Source organism: Ornithodoros turicata, chromosome 1 (genome assembly GCF_037126465.1).
Source record: "Ornithodoros turicata isolate Travis chromosome 1, ASM3712646v1, whole genome shotgun sequence".
Taxonomy (NCBI): Eukaryota; Metazoa; Arthropoda; class Arachnida; order Ixodida; family Argasidae; genus Ornithodoros; species Ornithodoros turicata.
The window spans coordinates 2626316-2645759 of NC_088201.1; the positions used below are offsets into that span (position 1 = coordinate 2626316).

At 44.3% G+C, this 19444-nt stretch overlaps 2 protein-coding genes across 2 annotated transcripts; one reads left to right on the forward strand and one right to left on the reverse strand.

Moving 5' to 3' along the window:
• Positions 1-75: 75 nt before the first annotated feature.
• Positions 76-15484, reverse strand: LOC135377294 (syntaxin-18-like). Its single transcript, XM_064609612.1, has 10 exons — positions 15241-15484; positions 15063-15127; positions 14798-14913; positions 13187-13264; positions 11990-12056; positions 8846-9032; positions 8667-8725; positions 6080-6149; positions 4051-4131; positions 76-203 (listed from the first exon to the last, which is right to left on the reverse strand). The coding sequence occupies exons 1-10, from the start codon at positions 15397-15399 to the stop codon at positions 108-110; spliced, it is 978 nt and encodes a 325-aa protein (XP_064465682.1). The 5' UTR covers positions 15400-15484; the 3' UTR covers positions 76-107.
• A 180-nt stretch (positions 15485-15664) lies between these two features.
• LOC135396548 (TM2 domain-containing protein CG11103-like) lies at positions 15665-17847 on the forward strand. Its single transcript, XM_064627592.1, has 4 exons — positions 15665-15837; positions 15933-16020; positions 16109-16224; positions 17551-17847. The coding sequence occupies exons 1-4, from the start codon at positions 15698-15700 to the stop codon at positions 17762-17764; spliced, it is 558 nt and encodes a 185-aa protein (XP_064483662.1). The 5' UTR covers positions 15665-15697; the 3' UTR covers positions 17765-17847.
• The last annotated feature ends 1597 nt before the right edge of the window (positions 17848-19444 follow it).

Below are 19444 nucleotides of genomic sequence, written 5' to 3' on the forward strand. Positions count from 1 at the left end.
CTAGGTGCTCCGCAAACAAGGATGCACCTTGAGAGCCTCGACTTATTGCATTCGTGGGCACAAGACGTCGTTGGGTATAATTTCAAAATAATTTATTCGTATCACATTTATGGATTATACCAATCCAAGAACAGCAAGGAAAACGACAGCACCAAAAGGAAGAAGAGCAGCGAAATCCGGAAGCCAGCATTATTCTTCATGGCCTGTAAGAACAAAGGGATGGTAAGTGAAAATTATACCCCTGATAGCCTAAAAGCCTTTCCAAAGAAGGACAGCCTTCCAAACGGCTTGCCATGACACACAATAAAAGAGACTCCCTTTCGCAAGCGGGCCTTTGCGGAAGAGTTGCGGGAGAAAAGGCGCAGCCTCGGACGCATAACTTGACGATTTCAATTATTTAACGAATGAAGTCGTTTTGCAGCTAATTTAATAAGTGCAGTTTATAAAGACCTCACAAAGGTTCGTGAGTAGATTACTGTCCAGTCACGTTTCAGCTAGCGCTGTTGAGCGAAAGGGATGCTGTCGTGTGTCACTGGCACGACCTCCTTTCAGCAAGAAGGCATAGACTCGCTGTCGATGGCAACCATTGCTTCGTCGTTCCACGCCGTTATAGTCGTGCCCCAAAGCTAACTCCATGGCAAAGCAGTAAAAGAGTTGTAGCTAGGGGTGTCCCAACTCCCCAGTCTCATTTCCCTCATGCCCCCGTGTGTCGACTCCCCCAGTTTCTGCGTAGGTTGCGTTTCAAAAAAAAGAAAGGGAGACTTGGCTGGGCCCGTTTAACGATTGAGCCGTCGGTATCTAATCGAGTAATGTCATCAACAGTCAGCTATACCAACGCCACCTAGATAGCACAAGGCCTGTGCCCTATGTCACGAATGGAGGTCCGTGTGAGCTTTGTGAGCTGCTTCGAGCTTTGTTCCTCTTTCATTGACGTCATAGCAGCATCGACAGTTTTAACAGCGGGCCTCCCTGTGCGACATATAGTGCGCAGGCCCTTTTCGACGGTACTCATCATTACATGAGCACCCTTCTCAGGAATGTCTGACAAAACCACCAATCATATAAAATGAGCAAGGGTCCACTTGGGCCTTAAAGGGCTTCAGGTAAGCCTCAAGCTGAGTTCTCCATGGAGATCTCAGGAGCCACAGAGGAGGTGACTTTGCCATACTTGGCGGGATGTACCATGGAAGAAGGAAAGAGAGGAGGAGCCCTACTGCCCCGGGAAGTTTCCCGGTTTTGGTTCCATAACATCCCTATGGGAGACCCCCAACGCATAGTTTCTGAATACAGTGAACCCTCGTTAGTATGACCACCACTGTTCCCGCAGATTTTGGTCATAAAGCGAATTGTCATACTAACGAGAAACGCACAATCCGCTGACCTAGGAGACCGCTTCTGTGCACAACAGCAGCAGCAGCAGCACAGTGTGACCTGGTCTCGTGGTCACTGCTGTTTTAAGCACTACAGCGCTTTGGCAGTTCGAAAAGCGCTACGAGTAATTCCGAGGTCAACAACATCGGGAGTCATCCCAAACCTTGGTGCCCTACTTCAACGTGTGTCACCCTCTGCCTGAGGTATGTGTGTAGCCTCTCCCTGGGGCTACTCTGCGGGTCATGTGACGTGGTCATAATAACGGGAAGATAATACTTGTGTTTGACCCTACTTGTGATAAAAATGTCAGTCATAGTCGGATAAGCTTCTAGGTACTGTTGGCACACCCCGTAGCGAGCCCGCGTGTTCGGGGTATTACACGCATTTCAATGCCGACCAGCAAGCAGCGTGCGTTCCCAGCGCCCGGGACGAAACGAGCGTACCGTCATCCTCGTAATTGAGCCCCTTACTTCCGATCGCGCATATTTTAAAGTCGATTCACACGGTCACCAACTTGTTGCTGGCACAAGAAGCAGAGTAATAGCGAATTCGGGTGGTCATTTCGTAGCAAAACGGCCGAGCGCTCGGAAATTGCTAGGTCGGCGACCGACCTGGATCACGTGACCGTTGCCACCCGAACATGATTGCTAGGAATCTAGCGGTTTTAGGTACTTGGATCACGCTACGGGCGTCGCGGTCGCAAGTCTTCGAGTTCTGTCGTCTGCTAAACCACGTGATTTCAACATGCGGGCCAATGAGGGCACTCGCCACCGTTGCAGTGCGGATGTGACGACACCGGATACAGTTGAGCAATTTGCTGCTCGATCGTTTTGAGACCGGGCAAAAAAAGTGCTAGCCAGCAAATTCCGAGCGCTCGGATTTTAGCGACACGCGAACATGCGAGATTTGCTTCATTTTGACCAAGCGAACATGACTGCTCGAGATCTGGCACAAAAAGTTGCTCCGAAATGACCACCCGAATTCGCCATAAGACACTGGTGAAACTAGTGTACGTAGATTTATTTAAAATCTCCGACATTTGATTTGTGCAAATTTTTCAATAACGGCACCGAAATCGATTTTGAAATCTCTCTCGATTGAGAGTATTGCTAAGTTGCCCAGTCTTTCTTGACTCATTGTTGATCATTGATAAGTTTTGATCAGTTTGAGTTTAGAAAAACTTGGTTCGGCCTTCAAAAGCCGTGCCGTGCACTGGCACTATGCCTGTGCGAAGCCAAGGAGGGATAAACGACAGGGCTCTTCCAGCTAGTATTCTCGTCTGAACATTCTTGTGACGCGCTCGCTGTCAGACACGCTTGCCGCTGTTACTGCCTTGCGGTATATTGAACCTCACTTCAATCGCCTCCATCTTTGAGGCACCCAAATCCATAGATCGACAAGCTACCCGTCAAAAAGAACTCGTTACAAGTTAAGTTACCGTGTGAAAAATGTAACTAAGTTAGTAGCGAAGTTCTTCAGCCTGAAATGTAACTCGCAGTTACTGAGTTACTTACACAAAAGAACGAGTTACTTCCAAGTTACTTTGGACACAAAATAGCAATACACAGGTGCAACATACTTAGATCTTTTTCGTTTATGTGCCACAATTTGAACGCTTTGCATCTTACTCCCTGTGGGCGCACAATGGTGCAGCTTCATTTCAATGGCAGCGTTCTTACTCCCTGAATGGAGTACTGTTATTGATTGAATATCACGTTTTATGGCATAAAATGCCATAAAAGAACTGGAGAGAAAGCAAGAAAATATGTGGACGTGAGTGAAAAGCGAATTAAAAGTAACTTGGAACATAGCTTAAGTTACTTTGGCAAAGTTACCCGAAAAAGGAACGAGTTCCTCTGAGAGTCACCACTGCGCAAAAGTACCGAGTTAAATTACAAGTTACCAGAAAAAGGAACTTAGTTACAGTAACGAGTTACTTCGAACTCTGCCCAGATCGTTCCAACAGCGCCCAAGTGATAAACAGTTTCGCCGTTTTTATTTAGAACTTTTCGTTCTCTCTGTCGATAATTTGCGCCCCAAAAGGTCTTGCGCTAGTATTGCCATGTTAACGAGCGATGCACTAAAAAGACAGTTTTTCATTCTGCAGTTTGCATTCGCTCTACTGGGCCTCCCAGACAATGTAATGCGTAAAAACTGTATGCAATAAACTGACTGTTTCATCTGTGAGTCAGCAGTGATGAACTTGGGCAACAGTTCCTCCTGTACCTGTGATGTATCTGCATTATCCCAAAAGCAGGTTCGTAACGTCAACATGAACACTGCAGAGGGTGAATTGCGGATAGAGAGTGGACGTTGCTGCAGGTTCCAACTATATTTCCACCGAAATGCTCGAGAACTGTCATCATTTTTCGAAGGTAGTTCGATAGTAATTAATAACCTGCTTCAAATATACCGCGTAATGCACCACGTGGTACTTCTACGCAGCAGCCTCCCGATACTTCTCTCCACGGACGTCCGCGAGCGCTGTGATCGGTTGAGGCTGGCAAAATATCAACCTTCGAAATTCATTAGCAGAAAAAAGTGCGGAGCAGCTTATAGCTTCTGTATGTAATCACAAAGACCAATTCGACATGCCAGCGATTCTACGGGTGTCTGTGCCGGGTACGTGTCAGCTCGGATATCGAAGAAGCTCCCCTTGAATGAGTCATTGTTGCTTACCTGCCGTAATTCTTCGTTCCCATCTTTCACATTCTCCGTAGCTCTACCTAGTGTGTTGGCAACACGTACCATTTCTTCATCCTGCAGAGCAACATAACTTTCTGTCCAGAGAGAACAGTTCAGTGACAAACAATGTGTTATTCCACACTGTGTGTGCCCATGGCAGCATGGCAACATGGTTGGCAGTGGGTTGGCAGCGGCGTCATACTGCTTTTGCAGGCACAAAACAAATGGCAGTCACTATACTGAGTGAATTGGCAAACACGTGTCATCAAGTCATAGAATAGTGTTTTTACAATCCAGGAAGAAGGGCCCATGGTCATGACTGCTCCTGCTGCCCACATAGACACCCATGGAACTGTCATTTTCAAATTAAGATATCGGCCATAAAAGCAGAATTTATAACAAATCCAAACCCCTTTAGCTATTTATTGGAGTTTGTACTCGATTCACCATTTGATTAGGGGCAAACCCATCTGACTTGAAGACTCATAAATATGATAGAAATCTTTCCGAAGCCAGGATGTTCAGGTAAGCTCATCCCAACATGGCAATCTTATATCAGCAGAATATGTACAAACCACAACCTACTAGATTATAATGGCCATGTCATAATCGGCAACCCCTATGAGGAGCCCATCCGCACGATCCACTAGGGGCGCTACTCATCAGCACGCGAGATCTGCATTACGATTGGACGATGGTAATTTGAATTCTGAACGAGCAGAAGCGTACGTACGACTACCGTAGCAGACGACAGCAATAGCTGCTATGAAAACGCGTAGAATGATGATGATAATTGACCGCGGAATGAAACATCTGTGGAATATCCACCGCTTGTACAGAAATACTAAGGTAAGCTGAAGTATAAAGTATTGTAGAAGTTGAGGAAGCAATAACTGGGACGATGAGTAGCGCCACCGCTACCTTCCAAAAATGCGGCGCTGGGAAGGGGTGCCATGACATGGTCGTTTTTAATCTAGTAGGTCGTGGTACAAACATCCAAAGAATCACCAATAAGAAAAGCAATATAAGTCGTTCGTGCACGCGTGGCCTTCATCCTCAGACAAATGAAGAGCAGAAAACCCGACATGAAATGCACGGTCGCTGCACTACAAGTTTATCAACGGGTAAATCTACATTTGAAGCAGCAAGGAAGACACTTGGAAGCACGCTACATCAACATATATACTACCTTCAGAAACTGCCACGCAAAATATTTCTTCCGAAACACGACTGTCTGGACGCCCACGTGCGCACCGTTCCTCCCCGTGAAGTCTGTGTAGTACGTGGTCAACTTTGGTCTGGGGTGGGCATAGCAAAAAACATTTATGGACAGGGCCCTGGTCAGGTTTGTACAAGTCCTACTTCGACCGAGGAGGCACAAGGACAACATTTGCGTTTATGTTGTATACACAAAATATTTCCTTTCTCAAGTGGCAATTTCCTGAGAAAATTACTCGACAACACTGTGCACAGAGGCAGCAATTTCCCCCTAGCTACTCCTCGCATGTTGGGACGTCGGGTCAGTCTACCACTTTTTATTGCCCAATACAGTGGTGAAAATAAATAAAGAAAAACCGAGGGCTTTTCTGAGCTGTGCACCGGAATTGCCTTTTTCTGTTCTTCCCTCTCAGAGATCATAATCCTAATTTCTACTCCTCCACGCTCCTTTAGTGGATCACCCCATAAATATGGAGATTTTTATCAACTACCGTAACTTCACGCGTATTAGCCGTGGCTTATGCACGATTTTTTTTTTTTTCTCACAGGCGCTCTGCGGCTTATCTACCGGTGCGGTAGTTATTCGACTGCTCAACAAAAAAAGCTTGCAAAGCAGGCATTTGAAGATGAAGCGAAAACTGGGCAAAATGAAGAACAGGACAAATCAGGCAGGACTGGCGTCTGCAAGGTTAATCCCTGCTCCCGCGATCCGATCGCGTGCTATCGCTATTATGTTTATAAAATATAAAAAGAGATCGTAAAAGAAGCCTTTATGTGTCTAAAAGATTCCCCCAGCCGCACTCACTTGTTCTAACACCTTTTCTGTGAACACCTTCTGCAACTGGGAGATTTCCATGACATGGCCTTCGATGTTTCTGGAAAGGATTCTTTATTTAGAAGAGGTGGATTGCCTGAAAGCTCGAGAGGACAGAGAGAAAAAAAGGAGCACTTTTTGAAGCCTGCCCGTGGTCTTCCTCTTTGACTCATCCGGACATTTTTTCCAGGGATTTTCCCACAGACGACAGCATAAAAAGATGCGGGTGTCCATAGCAGCATAGCTCGGCATTTCGGATCGTCGAACTCACGATCACAATCATCCGATAAAGCGTGAGCTCAGCCACGTGCTACGCACTCACGTGAAGGTCGACGTGGCGTAACGCTGAGCTCGATCGTGCCGCATATTAGCGCACTCACCAGATCACCCGTGGCCAGAGATGGGCAAAATAACCCACGATGTTATTCGACAAGCGCGCTAATATGCAGCATGATCCAGCTCGGCAATACGCCATGTCGACCTTCACGAGTTCGTAGCCTGCAGCGGAGCTCGTGCCTTATCAGGTGACGCGAGTTCCGCGGCCCAAAGTGCCCAACTATGCCCTCCAGTGGTCCCTAAGGGAGCTTGCCCTCAATGTCTCACTTAATGCGAGTGTTTTAGGTACATAAATAAGCAACAAAAGTGGCCGGTTGGTACACGACCGAAGACGTAACGACGACACAGGAATACAAAGATAAAAAACACGGTCAACTTTGACTGACGTTGGTGGACACCAGCCTGAGGTGGTTGACACTTCGCGTCCTATAGTAGGCATGCCATGTTCATGGCGCTTCACATAGGCTAAAAAATGGAAGGAGAAAAACGCAGAATTAATGTTGTCTTTAGTGTGAGGGGCAAGTTGTCCTCATTGCTGGCTCTTGTGGGTGGCCGCTCCCGCAAGGTAAGCTGCCGGGTGGAGCACCGAGACAAGCAGGTACCGTGCGGAACGGGTGTTGTGTACTGGGTCCCTCTCTCCTGTGGGAGATCTTAAATAGGGGAGATGGGCCGGTGCATAAATGAGCATCTCCGGGAACATAAGAACAAAGAAGCGAACCTTGGGCAACATTTGCAGCTGGCTGTGTATGTTGGGGTTTGTGGGTGTTTGCCATTGTTTGGATCGACGGAAAAGTTGTGCAAGTCGTATTGGGTGCTGGAGGGCGCTGTTGATCTTGTGTGTTTTTTTTTTTGTTTTTTCTGGCCATTCTTTATAACCAAGGTTGAAAGTACGACGTTCACCGTGTTTTGTCTTTGTATTCCTCCATCATTTTACGTCTTCACTTTTAGGTACTGGAGGAATTTTCTTTTCATAGGACCTTTTTTTGTCGTTTGTCAGAGAAATGTAGTGTATGAATGTCCCTCGGCCTGCAGTTTTCGGTATTGTAGGTCAGACGTCCTGGTGTCTAAACGAACGGGTTAAGGGATAAGCAGCAAACGATGTTCATTCAGGAATAGTGAAACGAAATTAACCGCTGTGTTGAAGAGGGAGATTTCCATTGAAAATGACACCAAGATTTCCAAGTCAAAAAGAGATATCCAAATCGGGAATGCAACCAGCAGGGCCGCTCTTGTGCATACTAAACAATTCGGTGCTTTCCTTTCCTCAGCCATTTTAACGAAGCAGTCTAAAAGAAACACCCTAGAACTGTAAACTTATAACTTATTTCACTGCAGGCTTGTACTGTTGGGGATCGCCTGTCAGTATCAATCAAAATCAAATCAATCAATCAAAATCGCCTGTCTGTACTCCCCCGTCCCATATTACCTTGTGACGCAGCTTTTTACCTACAAGTTGTTAGTGATGATCTTTTGTGGAGTGTCTGAAAATCGAGAATCCTTTTTTTCATCCTTCAGTTTAAGTGCTCACTCTGTGCCTTATCTTCTCCGACATTCATATAAATTACGAGTTCCCACTGGCCGTACTAACTACTCTTATGATAAGATAAGTGTGTTAGTAGCTAAGTATTACAATGAATATTGTAACCAATTTTCTAATGTTTCTCTTGCTGTGTTCAAGAAAAACATAATGCGGACGTTGATGCAATGATCACATTACTCTTTTTTTATTCCCTCCTTGTGCATCTTTAACTGTGTTTTTTTATTTTTTTTTTGCGTTTTACTTTGTGTTACTTTGCGTGTAACCTTGTGATATTGTCCTGGTGTTCTCGCCTAGACAGGGAATTGGTTCCCTTTCGCGTAGCACCAGAAAACAAACAAACAAGAATCACCTCGGCTGCACTTGAAAGTGTTGTGCTGATATTATATTCGAAGGTGGACCAGGTGCAGCACGTGTTTATTACTCGAACGAAATAGTCTCGCAACACCTGGAGATTTGAGACGCAATAAACCGCGGAGTTCTGATTTTAGACAACCGTGTCGCCTACCGTACCTTGAACCAAAAGGTATTCAAGGTAAGTATTTGTAAGATACCAAGTTCTCAGAAAAGTACTTAAGATACATAACTTGATTAGAGTATTTAAGTTACGTACAAGTCTGTTTCAGTGTTATGCTGTATACGCGCACGTCTCTAAGCAAACGGTGCCAACAAAACAATAGGGATGACAAAAACGCAGCCACGTACTTGACTTCATCCGAGAGAGAGTTGAGGTCTTCATACAGTTTCTTGTTTTCCTGTTCAAACTGGAAGGAATACGTCTATTACTGGACAGTTTTCCGTTCCTTTGGACGAGATCCGAGCCTAGCAAAACACGGAAGGATAGACAGCAACCAAGAAGAGAACCAGAAGTGGGACTGTCGTACCATTTGGAACTCCTCGTAAGAAACAGGCAGCGCTTCCTCATTCCAATCCTCGAGTCCAAAGAGATCTGGAACATCGCCGGCAGGAGATGTGACCACGGGTGAACTCTCAGTCTGATTGGAAGAAACTTGTTCACCTCCAGCGGGCTGCGGTGGAGGCTTCTTCTTGGTTTCGGGCTCCAGTCGTGACCTCCCATTGGAACATTTGAGTGTTTTTTTTTTAAAGAAACAGGATTCTGAATCGACGTGTGTCTGGTTACAATCGGCAGGAATGTCAGAAGCTAAGGGAGGGCCAGCAGCTGAGCCGACTTATAGTGGCCACCCAACACATCTGTCTAGTTGCGCAACGTTGCAGGTGCAAAAATTACTCTTCCTTTCATTGTTGAGCTTGAAAGATTTTACGAGAAAAATAAACGGGAAACTTTATCGTTAAACAGGAAGCAGACGTCATTTTCAAATGGTACTTCCGTACACCACTATAGTCTATGCATGGCACTACATACTCTACTACGTGCTACTACATCATACATTAAAGCGTGAAAGTCTGGAGGCCATGAAGTACTACAGGTAAACAAAACACAAGTGTGGAAAGTGACGACGACGACTGGAGGTTTGTTGGCGCAAAAGCAGCTATGTCAATCAATCGGGACGGTGAAATAGTTTAAAAATATAAAGTGACCATCTTAAAAATGTAAAGTGACTACGTAGAGCCTAAACCCAATGTTCCAAAGATTTACGATGAAGGTCCATTAGAAGTCATTATGTGACGAAAGTGACATCATTAAAAAATTTATAAACTTTCATAAGAGGTATAATAAGCCAATAATGCTGGAGTAGTAGGAGCTGTAGTGAGCTAGTAGTAGTGAGCTGGGTGGAGTAGTAGGAATTTTTGATAACAGACAAAGCCCAAGCAATGATCTCAAAGATGGCAGTTAACAAGAAGTCAACCAGCAGGTATTCAACCAGTGCTACCATTTCACATACGTCAGCATAGCTTGTCCCGAAAGATGCGGACACACATTTACTCTTGTCATTTCCTTTTGTTTCACGCATATTCACACAGCAACTCACAGTGACAGAGAGACAAATTTCAGATAGTAGTTAATGGAAATCAGAGAAGTGTGCATTTCATCCCTGGCACTGTCTGACTTTTTGTCAACTACTGTCCCCAAATCCCCAGTTTGGATTTCGGAGCAGTCAGTCCACCAAGACAGCATTACTGCATCAGGAAGACATCTTATTGAGCAACATTGAGGGGAAAAAAACTAACACTTGGTATCTTTGTAGATTTTTCAAAGGCATTCGATCGAATTAACCGTGTAACCTTAATAGATAAATTGTTTTGCTATCGAATTAGGGGTATTACACTTGATTTAATAAGAAATTACCTTAGCAACTGCTCCCAGAATGTATGTATTGAGAAAGAGTTGTCGCCTGCCAAAAGCATCCAGCATGGCGTATCATAAGGCAGCATCTAGGGTCCGTTAGTGTTTAACGTGTATATAAACGACTTAGTAAACATTGACCCTACGGTAGCATATGTAATGTATGCGGACGACACAAGCCTCTTTCTATCAGGAGCATCTGTTGATGCTCTCGCAGCCACCACAAACAGGACTCTCATTAAGTTACATGCACAGCCATCATCAGTGCATGATGCAAGCAGTGCATGATGTGCATACATGCACATCACAGTCAAACTGCTTAGAAATAAACTGCAGTATAACTAACGCCGTCCTATTTCGTCCCAAACAAACAATATGCGCCAAACCAAATGCCTCGCGACTAAATAACGCAGAAATGAGTTTGACCTCACATGTCAAAACCCTCGGCGTGTTTTTTCATCGAAAACATGGTATGGAATCACCGTACAGATTATCTATGAACTAAACTCTGCAAAGTCCTTGGTATCTTGCGGAAAAGTTACCTTTTACTGATTCGACAAAAGCTAGTGCTTTATAATACACTCTTCCACTCACACCTGCGCTATGTATTGTCACCTGGTATGGAGTACAGGACAGAAAAAAGTCTACAAAGAATTTGATAACATTAAAAAAAAAAAACATTTTACGAGCGGTAGCGGGTTTGCCATATATTGCGCATACATCCGATCTCTTCCTAGGTTCCACATTCTAAACTTAGACCACTTTACTGTTTACAAACAAGGGGCGCCATCTGCGCGGGGTTGGTGTGGGCAAAACACACTGAACGCAGCATGCAACGCAGCATTTCTGCAAGTGCAACGTCGGCTGTGTTGCACTGCTACAACGCTCTCGGCCGTCTCCTTCCACAATACCCGAATAATTTAGAGCTCTGAAGGAATCAGATAAGTGTCGCTACAAGACGAACTTGTTTAAGAAATGGTATACAACATGACGATACCTTTGCGCTGCACATCGACAACTCGACGGCCCAGCCACAAAACATGCTGCCGATCACAACTGTGTTGTAGTTTATCTAATATTTTTGCCGAGCCACTTCACTGTGGAAGCATACAAGTCACTGGAAGCATACAATTACTTCACCTTAGGCTAGCTGTTTGGTCCGGGCATTTCTGAAAACAGCGGTAATTTGCTACCGTGCACCGATTCGTGTGACAGTCATTTACTTGTACGCAGGTATCGCGAGGGAATCTCACAAAGGCCGAGTCAGGGAATCTTTCCGTTTAACTGCAACGGTCAAGCGATTTCTTCGTTCTGCGTCGTGCAGAAACTGATTAAAAGTGATTTCGCACCCTTTCTCCATCGAGTCGTGTACCCGAAGGATGCACGGTTTTGCGGAATTCCAATCACTCCAACTGATTGCTGTTTTGCCCACAGCAAGCAGACGATCTGCTGACTGCAGCGCCACTGCTAGAACGCGACGTCAGGCCCGCATAGTGGTATATATCCTACAACTGCACCAGAACATAAATAGTGATTACTGTTTTGAGGTGCTCAATATCCATACTTGGATTTTTGGTTCTTTTGATTCATGAACTGACAAAGACAGTGAATGTCGTTGATTGCCTGGCTGTACCCCGGAAGGGACTTGTCAAGCTGTCTTAGTACTACAGATTTTTTCCCACCTCAACGTACCAACCTTACTATATTGTGTACAATTGTCGTTACAGATAGAAATTAACAAAAAAAATGAAGTTCAACTCACAGTTTCTGCTTATCGTAGGCTCGTTTGACACGTATCGCCTTTTGTTCAGTGAACATCCTGCAGGCACCTGCCCGTAAAGACAAGGTGATACAGAAATGTATGTGTAGTAACAAATGAAAAAGCACCACTTCACTGTAGCGCTCTCAGACGGGGAGCTAACTGACTCACGTTCCCATTTTTTGCACTTGGTCCCAGTACCGCCCTATATATGCCCCAATATTCAGCACGCAAAATGTCAGTGCCTTCAGCGAACATTACACAGGTGCGCTAATTTTTGAAAATGAACCAGCTAAGGTTTCACTTCCTCCAAGACCAGGTGACATCAACATACATCGTGCAAGCATCTATCACCTAGCAACGGCTGTCTCGTGGTATCCTGGAGGACCTCAGAGGAGCAACGTTGTATTTTTTCGTTAAATTTCTCAACAAGTAGACATTACCTTTATGTTGCAATCACATAGAGCTGTGGTTCTCAACTTATGATCCTGTGACCGGGTCAGCAGGACTTCTACTACACAATGGTGGATTCACAAAAGAAGGTCAGGTGAGCCAGATGTCGTACAAATTGCGTGTACGTGTTATTGATTTTCATTTATATCATTTGATTATTTATTTTGAGGTTGCATTATCTGTTGAGCCTATTGGTGACGACGATAGCTGCCAGCTCTACCCTCTGGCAATCCGATGCCAATGATGAGATGTCAGGCACAGTCGGATACCAAGGATGAGCGAACGCAGGTCGTGGCAGCTCAAGTTTCAGTCACGGGAGCTTCCGGGGTTCACGGAAATTGACACAGAGAAACGATATTTAAGGAGAACACTATATCGGACACGTCAATTACAACGGAATAAATTAGGTGGGAAAATAATGTAAATATATCTATATTTATTGATATCCAATAATATATGGCGATTTTTTAAAGCCTAAATTACGTCCATCTGGAAAAATATCAATATCACACCTGTGCCATTGCTAGAAGACAAATGCTGAGTGCACTCAATGGTTGCATCACCCGAGCATTAACTCGGCTCCAAACTGTCACTTCCTTCAAGAATTAGTAGCACTATTATTATGAGCCCTTTTGTCACGTTTTATTATACAGAATAAGTACCAACTTCCATGGTGGCCCTTTAGTTTTGTGCATGTAGCCCACTTCCTGTATCCAATCCCCTGGACTGACTCAGATTGCAACTTACTTTTCAAGTGAGCCTCTAATAACATAATAATTCCTTCATGGTGATCCAGTTGCTGTGGCGTTAAGGACTGGTTTCGAACTGTCAAAAATGAAAGTGGTATAACATGGTATCAGATTTGTCTCACATACTCGTGTGTCAAGTATTTCCAGAGCATATTACTAAGTATTCAAACCAGTCCAAATGTCACGTAAAATACGTCACTAATCTTTCAACTCTTAAGTTTGAGAAAGTCATCGTATTCACCTTCTGCACGTGTGAATTTGTTCACAGAAATGTAACAGTTGTTTCTGGACACATAAAAAAAATATAATATATTATACCGGGTGTTTCACGAAGGTCCCCGGGTTGAATAGTACCAGGTGGTGCTATTGAAAAGCTTTCTTTTAAGTCAGCATCCCTGAGCCATGGGCCAAGAACGCAGCTGTGAACGGCTCATTGGCATACGCTCATTAATTGAACAAACATCCAAACTTTTAAATTTTATTTCGGGCGCTTTCGGAACCGGCCCTGGCGATGAAACTCCCCATTCATCATCTCGCGATAAAGTTGTTGTTAATATTGTTTTAACAGCCAGCGCCAGCCCCTAATGAGCTTTCGTAATTAATTTCGTTAATTAACAAAAATGGGTCAATGGTTTAACTTAGAAAGTTGTAGAGTAGAGCCCCGAGCTCTCTGACCCGCAAAACATGGGAACCGCAGCAAGCTCATACGCTGCACTATGAGAGATTTAAAAAAACGCAAAGTCTTCGCGCGTCCTGCAAAGTTTCGTTTTTAGGAGAGGCCACTTTATGTCCTCCTCTCTGATGCGTTTGGTCCCTGTCGATGCATTTGCTGCCATTCCACTATGCGTAATGTACTCCCACTTTGTAATGCAATGAAATCAAAAGTAAACCTTTTCGTTGTCGTTCACGTAACTTCATATTTACAAAGTAGGGTGAGATAACGGAGAAACTGGAAGAAGTGCACGGCGACACTTTTTGTCAGCAGCACAAAGTGGAGTGCCTCACTGACTAAGAGACTGAGTCACAGCAAAGGGGATATGAAAAAGCGTCCGCACGTAGAATGGAACTCCGCCGGACACACAAAAACCCTGCTACGAGCAAAGCATTAAAAGGCAAGCAACCTGGCGTGTATCATTTCCTTGGGCATGAGAATGTGGTAGGGCACAGGACTGTCTGGTTGTGTTTCGTGGCTCTCTCACTACCACACCTCCTCGTGCTCGAGGAAATGACAAAGATTTTGCAATTTTGCCCCTTTCACGCTACAGCTCAGGAAGGCTCACAACGGTTTCCGTTTTTCAAGATTTCAGACCTCAGGGCTCTACTCTACAACTTTCTAATTTAGACCACCAGCCGATTTTTATTAATTAATAAAGTTCATTAGGAAAGTTTATTAAGGCTGGCACTGGCTATTAAAACAATATTATGTCGAAGTACTAGTTCATACAGCAGATATCGATATGCAACGCAGTTTTCGAAGCAAAAATGAACCACGAATTTTGGAAAATTTAGGCCCACACCTCGAGAAACACCCTGTATATATTAATAGCTACAAATTTACAATTAGTCCATGTTTGGAGACTATTGGAATTTAACTGTCCATTAAGCTTACCCTCTTTCCTGAGGTTCTTAATAATTTCACGACACTGAAATACAAACTGCTGGGCTTCTTTGTCAATTTGATCTCTCTCGTCGTCAGTCATCTGTGACGCTTCGTACATTAGATGCCTGGAACAATGACACGGGTTAAAAAGCGGCAAACGCTTGCAACCTGCACAGTGATCGGTGTTCATATATGCTTGCGTCAGCTATCCTCGTGAAAACTCATTTCACTCTTATAAAGAAAGTAAACAGGAACAAGAAGTGAAAACAATTACGTGGAGTTGATATAGGCATTCCGATGCTCTTTCAGGAAGTTTTTCATTTTAGAAATACTTGAATTCTGAAAGAGGAACAGTGCCACGCTTATGCTGTTAATTCCTTAAAATAAAGTACAATGATGCATTGATAATGACAGATACCAATACTACTGAATTTTAAGTCGCGTAAACTCACTATTTCACGAGCCCTGCAGTTGAAATCGGACGGTGGCTGCCGTGGTTTTAAAATTACGGTGCGATCTGTGTCGTGAACGACTCCCAGAGCTTTATTTCGAGTCCTCAAAGTCTTCACGCACGCTTTGAACAACAACGTTACATCCATTATTGTACACATAAGCAAACTGCAAACAGATACAGCTTATTGCAGTAGCCGATGCTACAAGAGATACAGGTACACGGTGTACATGCAGCAGAAGCGAAGTAACAGTTAGGCCGACGTGTTACAGAAGATTCAACGAAATAAATGCACATTTCAAATTTAAGGGTTTAATAAACACGATTTATTATTCTCAATCATTTTATATTGTCATAACGTAAATAACTTTACAACGCGTTCGATTTTGTATTTACGAATCTACCCGTGTTAGGGATGCTGATCGACGGCTACCACAGCGTTATGCCGCAATGAGAAGATGAACGTTGGTGGTTGTTTCGTCCCTATATTCGTGTTATTTGTTCCGTTTTTACGTAATATTTGTTGTGACAGTTCACACTGCACTGTAGACGAGTGTGAATACAAACCTCATGGCCCGCTGGTAATGTGCAAATATTTGTGAGTACCTTTTTCATTTACAAATCGTGCGCCTCTTCTTGGATCCTGGTTCACAGCGCGGTAACGATAAAAAAAATTGATATATTTTTTTTCAGGCCAATAGATTTCCTCCAGTGCGCTGATGTTCTAGATCTTCAGGGTAACGAAACTGCGCGAGAAGAACTTGGATATGGTTGTACTAAGGTAAGAATGATGTCAACCTCTGATTATCTTCACATAGTCCTGGGCTTTGATTGTTTAATTGCAATCTTTTTTCTCATCTGATTCTTAGTTCGGCGGGTCGAGCTACGAACAAGTACAATTTACGGCCGTCAACTGTACCGTTTTGCCGAACATAGAGTGCTATGGCAATAGAACGTTCTTGAAGGAAGGCTTTCCTTGTATCAAGTAAGCACAAATGGTACATATGGTTAATTAATACATCAAGGGAGCAATGAGATGACGCATTGTTCAAGTCCCATTCATCAAGCAGTCTGTCATCCACGGAAAAGATTTTCGCAGAATGGTGTCTCGTTACTGTGGCGCTCTTCTTCTCAGTAGCTGCTTGGGTAGGGTCAGCTACGGAGTACAAAAAACACACTAAAAAGCTACTATGAGTGGTGACCTTGGAGGCCCCATCTCCTAGTGTGGCGTAACGTCAGTTCCCACAGAAAGTTCATCTGCCGTGGGCTTTCACTGCTCCTTTAATATGGGCATGAAATCAATCCCTAGAAAAATGTAAATGAAAATACCTATATCTCCAAAGTTGGTATCACACAAATGCACATAGAAAAGCACTCTGTGCACTCTTGTGCACGTTCGGCATATGACCCTCTTCCAAGTATACAGGGTGTCCCACCGAAAAAGGGCCAGGGGCTAATGCAAAAACGGAGTTACCTGCACAAATGGAACCAACTGTACGTGCTTGGCAGTTGTGTGGTCTATCCAAAAATATATTTTTCATCGCCCCTTGTCAATTAATTAGCGGTAATTAATTTTCCAACTTTTTAATTATCGGTTTTAGCTCTCAGATGTCAATGAGGAAGTTGTAGTACATGTAGAAAAAGACGCAACTGAAGTGGTTCGAGGTTGCTATGGCTTGTGGTTTAGTAGTTTTTTCCCGGGTTTAAAAATTGGTTTCAGAAGCCGCGCGCACCACAGAGCGCCTCCCATAATTGGGCGCCCGCGCGCGGCGATTGCAGTGCACTCTGATAGGTGTGCCGTGAAACAGGTGAAATATCTTCCTCTTGTGTGACATGGCCCAAGGATGGTCTCCAAGCGCTAATATCAAGGTCAATGTACGCCGGAGGGCGCTGGAATCGTCACGCGCGGGTGCAGGATTGCCGGACTTTTAAACCCGGGAAAAAACGAAACCACAAGCCATAGCGACCTCGAACCACTTCAGTTGTGTCCCTTTCGACATGTACTACAACTTCCTCATTGACATCTGAGAGCTAAAACCGATAATTGAAAAGTTGGAAAATTAATTACCGCTAATTAATTGACAAGGGGCGATGAAAAAAATATTTTTGGATAGACCACACAACTGCCAAGCACGTACAGTTGGTTCCATTTGTGTAAAGCACTCCGTTTTTTCTTTAGCCCCTGGCCCTTTTTCAGTGGGACACCCTGTATAGGCACTATTTGTTTTTTAAAACAGTGGTCATGACATGGAAGTACAAACTTTATTATGATGATGATGTCTGTCACTGACTGTGTTCCTTCTTATTTTAGATACACTGGGCATTACTTTACTACAACCCTTTTGTATTCCATCCTGTTGGGCTTCCTGGGCATGGATCGGTTCTGCCTCGGCCACACAGGCACAGCAGTCGGGAAGCTGTTGACGCTGGGCGGTGTTGGCATCTGGTGGATTGTCGACATAGTTTTGTTAATTTCTGGTCATCTGATGCCTGAAGATGGCAGTAATTGGATGCCAACTGTGTAATATATGTATTATCTGTGGTTCTACCAAGATGAAACACGGTGCGTGTAAATATTTGTCATAAAGCTATTATTGTACACTGTGAAGTTTGTCTCGGTCTTTATGTTTATGTTGTTCTTTTTTTTTTTTGTAACAGATTTGTATTTAGTATCCAAAGGGCATGCACGATAATTAAGTGCATAAGTGCCAATTCGGACTACACCTCCTATTGCAGTATTCACAAAACCCATTCTCTGCATCGCCAGAATTGAAGACCACCCAGACGAAGAGGAATTGTCTGAGCGATCATGTACATTACATACGTTCCGGTTCATGGCCTGAGGAAGAGAGTTTAAGCAGATCGGAAAGTCTCAACGATAAGCCACAAGCAAACGTGTACGACGGAATAAGAGGACTTAACAGCATATATGCTTTGACAGAAACCCACCTACGCATCTAAGAAGTATACCACATCTCAAAAGCGATTGGTACGATAGAACCCAAGTGGATTTATGTACAAGAGACAAGCAGTAAAGCAGTGCCACATGTGGGCTGAGTTTCAAACAACAACGGGCTTCTCGATGGAGACGAGAAGCAATGGAAAGACAACGTATACATTTGCCTACAACGAGATATCCTCGAAATTGAGCAAAAGCAACCACGCAAGAACAAATTACTCATGGGTGACTTGAGTTGCCACTGCATAGAAGTATAGATGGGAAAAGAAACAGCTCCGACCCCTAGCACCTTAGCCGAGAGGAATAACCTGGAACCTAACTGTCAGGGCCTGAAGACGGTTGTTTAAGGTCTGTGCCACCGCAAAACACTGCACCAAACAAACACAGGACGAGAGGGTTAATACTGAGACACCGCGACCCGTTTGCATAAAAGTTGAGTACGAGTCTAACAAAATTCAAATTGGGAGTAGATTTACACGCGTGGTACGAGTGCATTGAGCACGCGCTTGCTGCTCGTGCGGGAAGCACTGCCAAAGCTTGAGTTTGAGACTCGTGCTCAAGTTTTATGCAAACTGACCTACATCTGCAGAGTCACAACTGAATTTGTATTCATATATGAAACACACATTTATGGATTATCACCAACCCCCCACTTCCTAACCTCTGAACAACTAGGATCTGTCGTCTAGCGCCGTCAATGGGCGTCCTGGTGAACCACAAATTTAGACAGAGCTTACAGATTAAATTTGAACGTCGATGAAGACGGCACATAGAGTCCTGTTTACACTATTGCGTTCCTATGTGTGCTTCCAGCTGTCCACACTGGTGCGTTGACGGTCGTGCTTGCGCGTTACGTCTGCTGACAGCGAATCATATATAACAGAACTCGAACTTCCTTCAGAAGGGAACGAAGGTACGCGTAAGGTACACGTACACAAAATTCACTGCAAGCAACTGCAAGCTCCAACCAATGGGCATATCTTTATCAGTGATTCATCCAGAACCCCCTAGCACCCCCCCCCCCAAAAAAAAAAATTTGGATGACAACCCCTAAAATTTTGTGAGATTACAGAATATTTCGTATCATAAAAATACGTGGGAGTAGCCTGCATGCTGTGACGTCACCCCCCTCCCTGCGGAGCCCGACCTTATCCATTTATCCAGAATCACCCAAACGTTTGGCAGTGACCCCGAACCGCCCCGAACCACGGAGCCCCGAACTAATATGACAACGGAAGCGCACTGG

What these genes read in the sequence shown, in the direction of transcription:
- LOC135377294 (XM_064609612.1), bottom strand. Translation starts at nt 15,399, where the DNA reads ATGTGTACAATAATGGATGTAACGTTGTTGTTCAAAGCGTGCGTGAAG. An exon ending in ACTGCAGGGCTCGTGAAATA is followed by an intron (nt 15,128 to 15,240) that starts GTGAGTTTACGC and finishes TTCCTCTTTCAG; the next exon opens with AATTCAAGTATTTCTAAAAT. An exon ending in ATTAGAGGCTCACTTGAAAA is followed by an intron (nt 12,057 to 13,186) that starts GTAAGTTGCAAT and finishes CTTTACGGGCAG; the next exon opens with GTGCCTGCAGGATGTTCACT.
- LOC135396548 (XM_064627592.1), top strand. Translation starts at nt 15,698, where the DNA reads ATGAACGTTGGTGGTTGTTTCGTCCCTATATTCGTGTTATTTGTTCCG. An exon ending in TTGGATATGGTTGTACTAAG is followed by an intron (nt 16,021 to 16,108) that starts GTAAGAATGATG and finishes TCTGATTCTTAG; the next exon opens with TTCGGCGGGTCGAGCTACGA. An exon ending in GAAGGCTTTCCTTGTATCAA is followed by an intron (nt 16,225 to 17,550) that starts GTAAGCACAAAT and finishes TTCTTATTTTAG; the next exon opens with ATACACTGGGCATTACTTTA.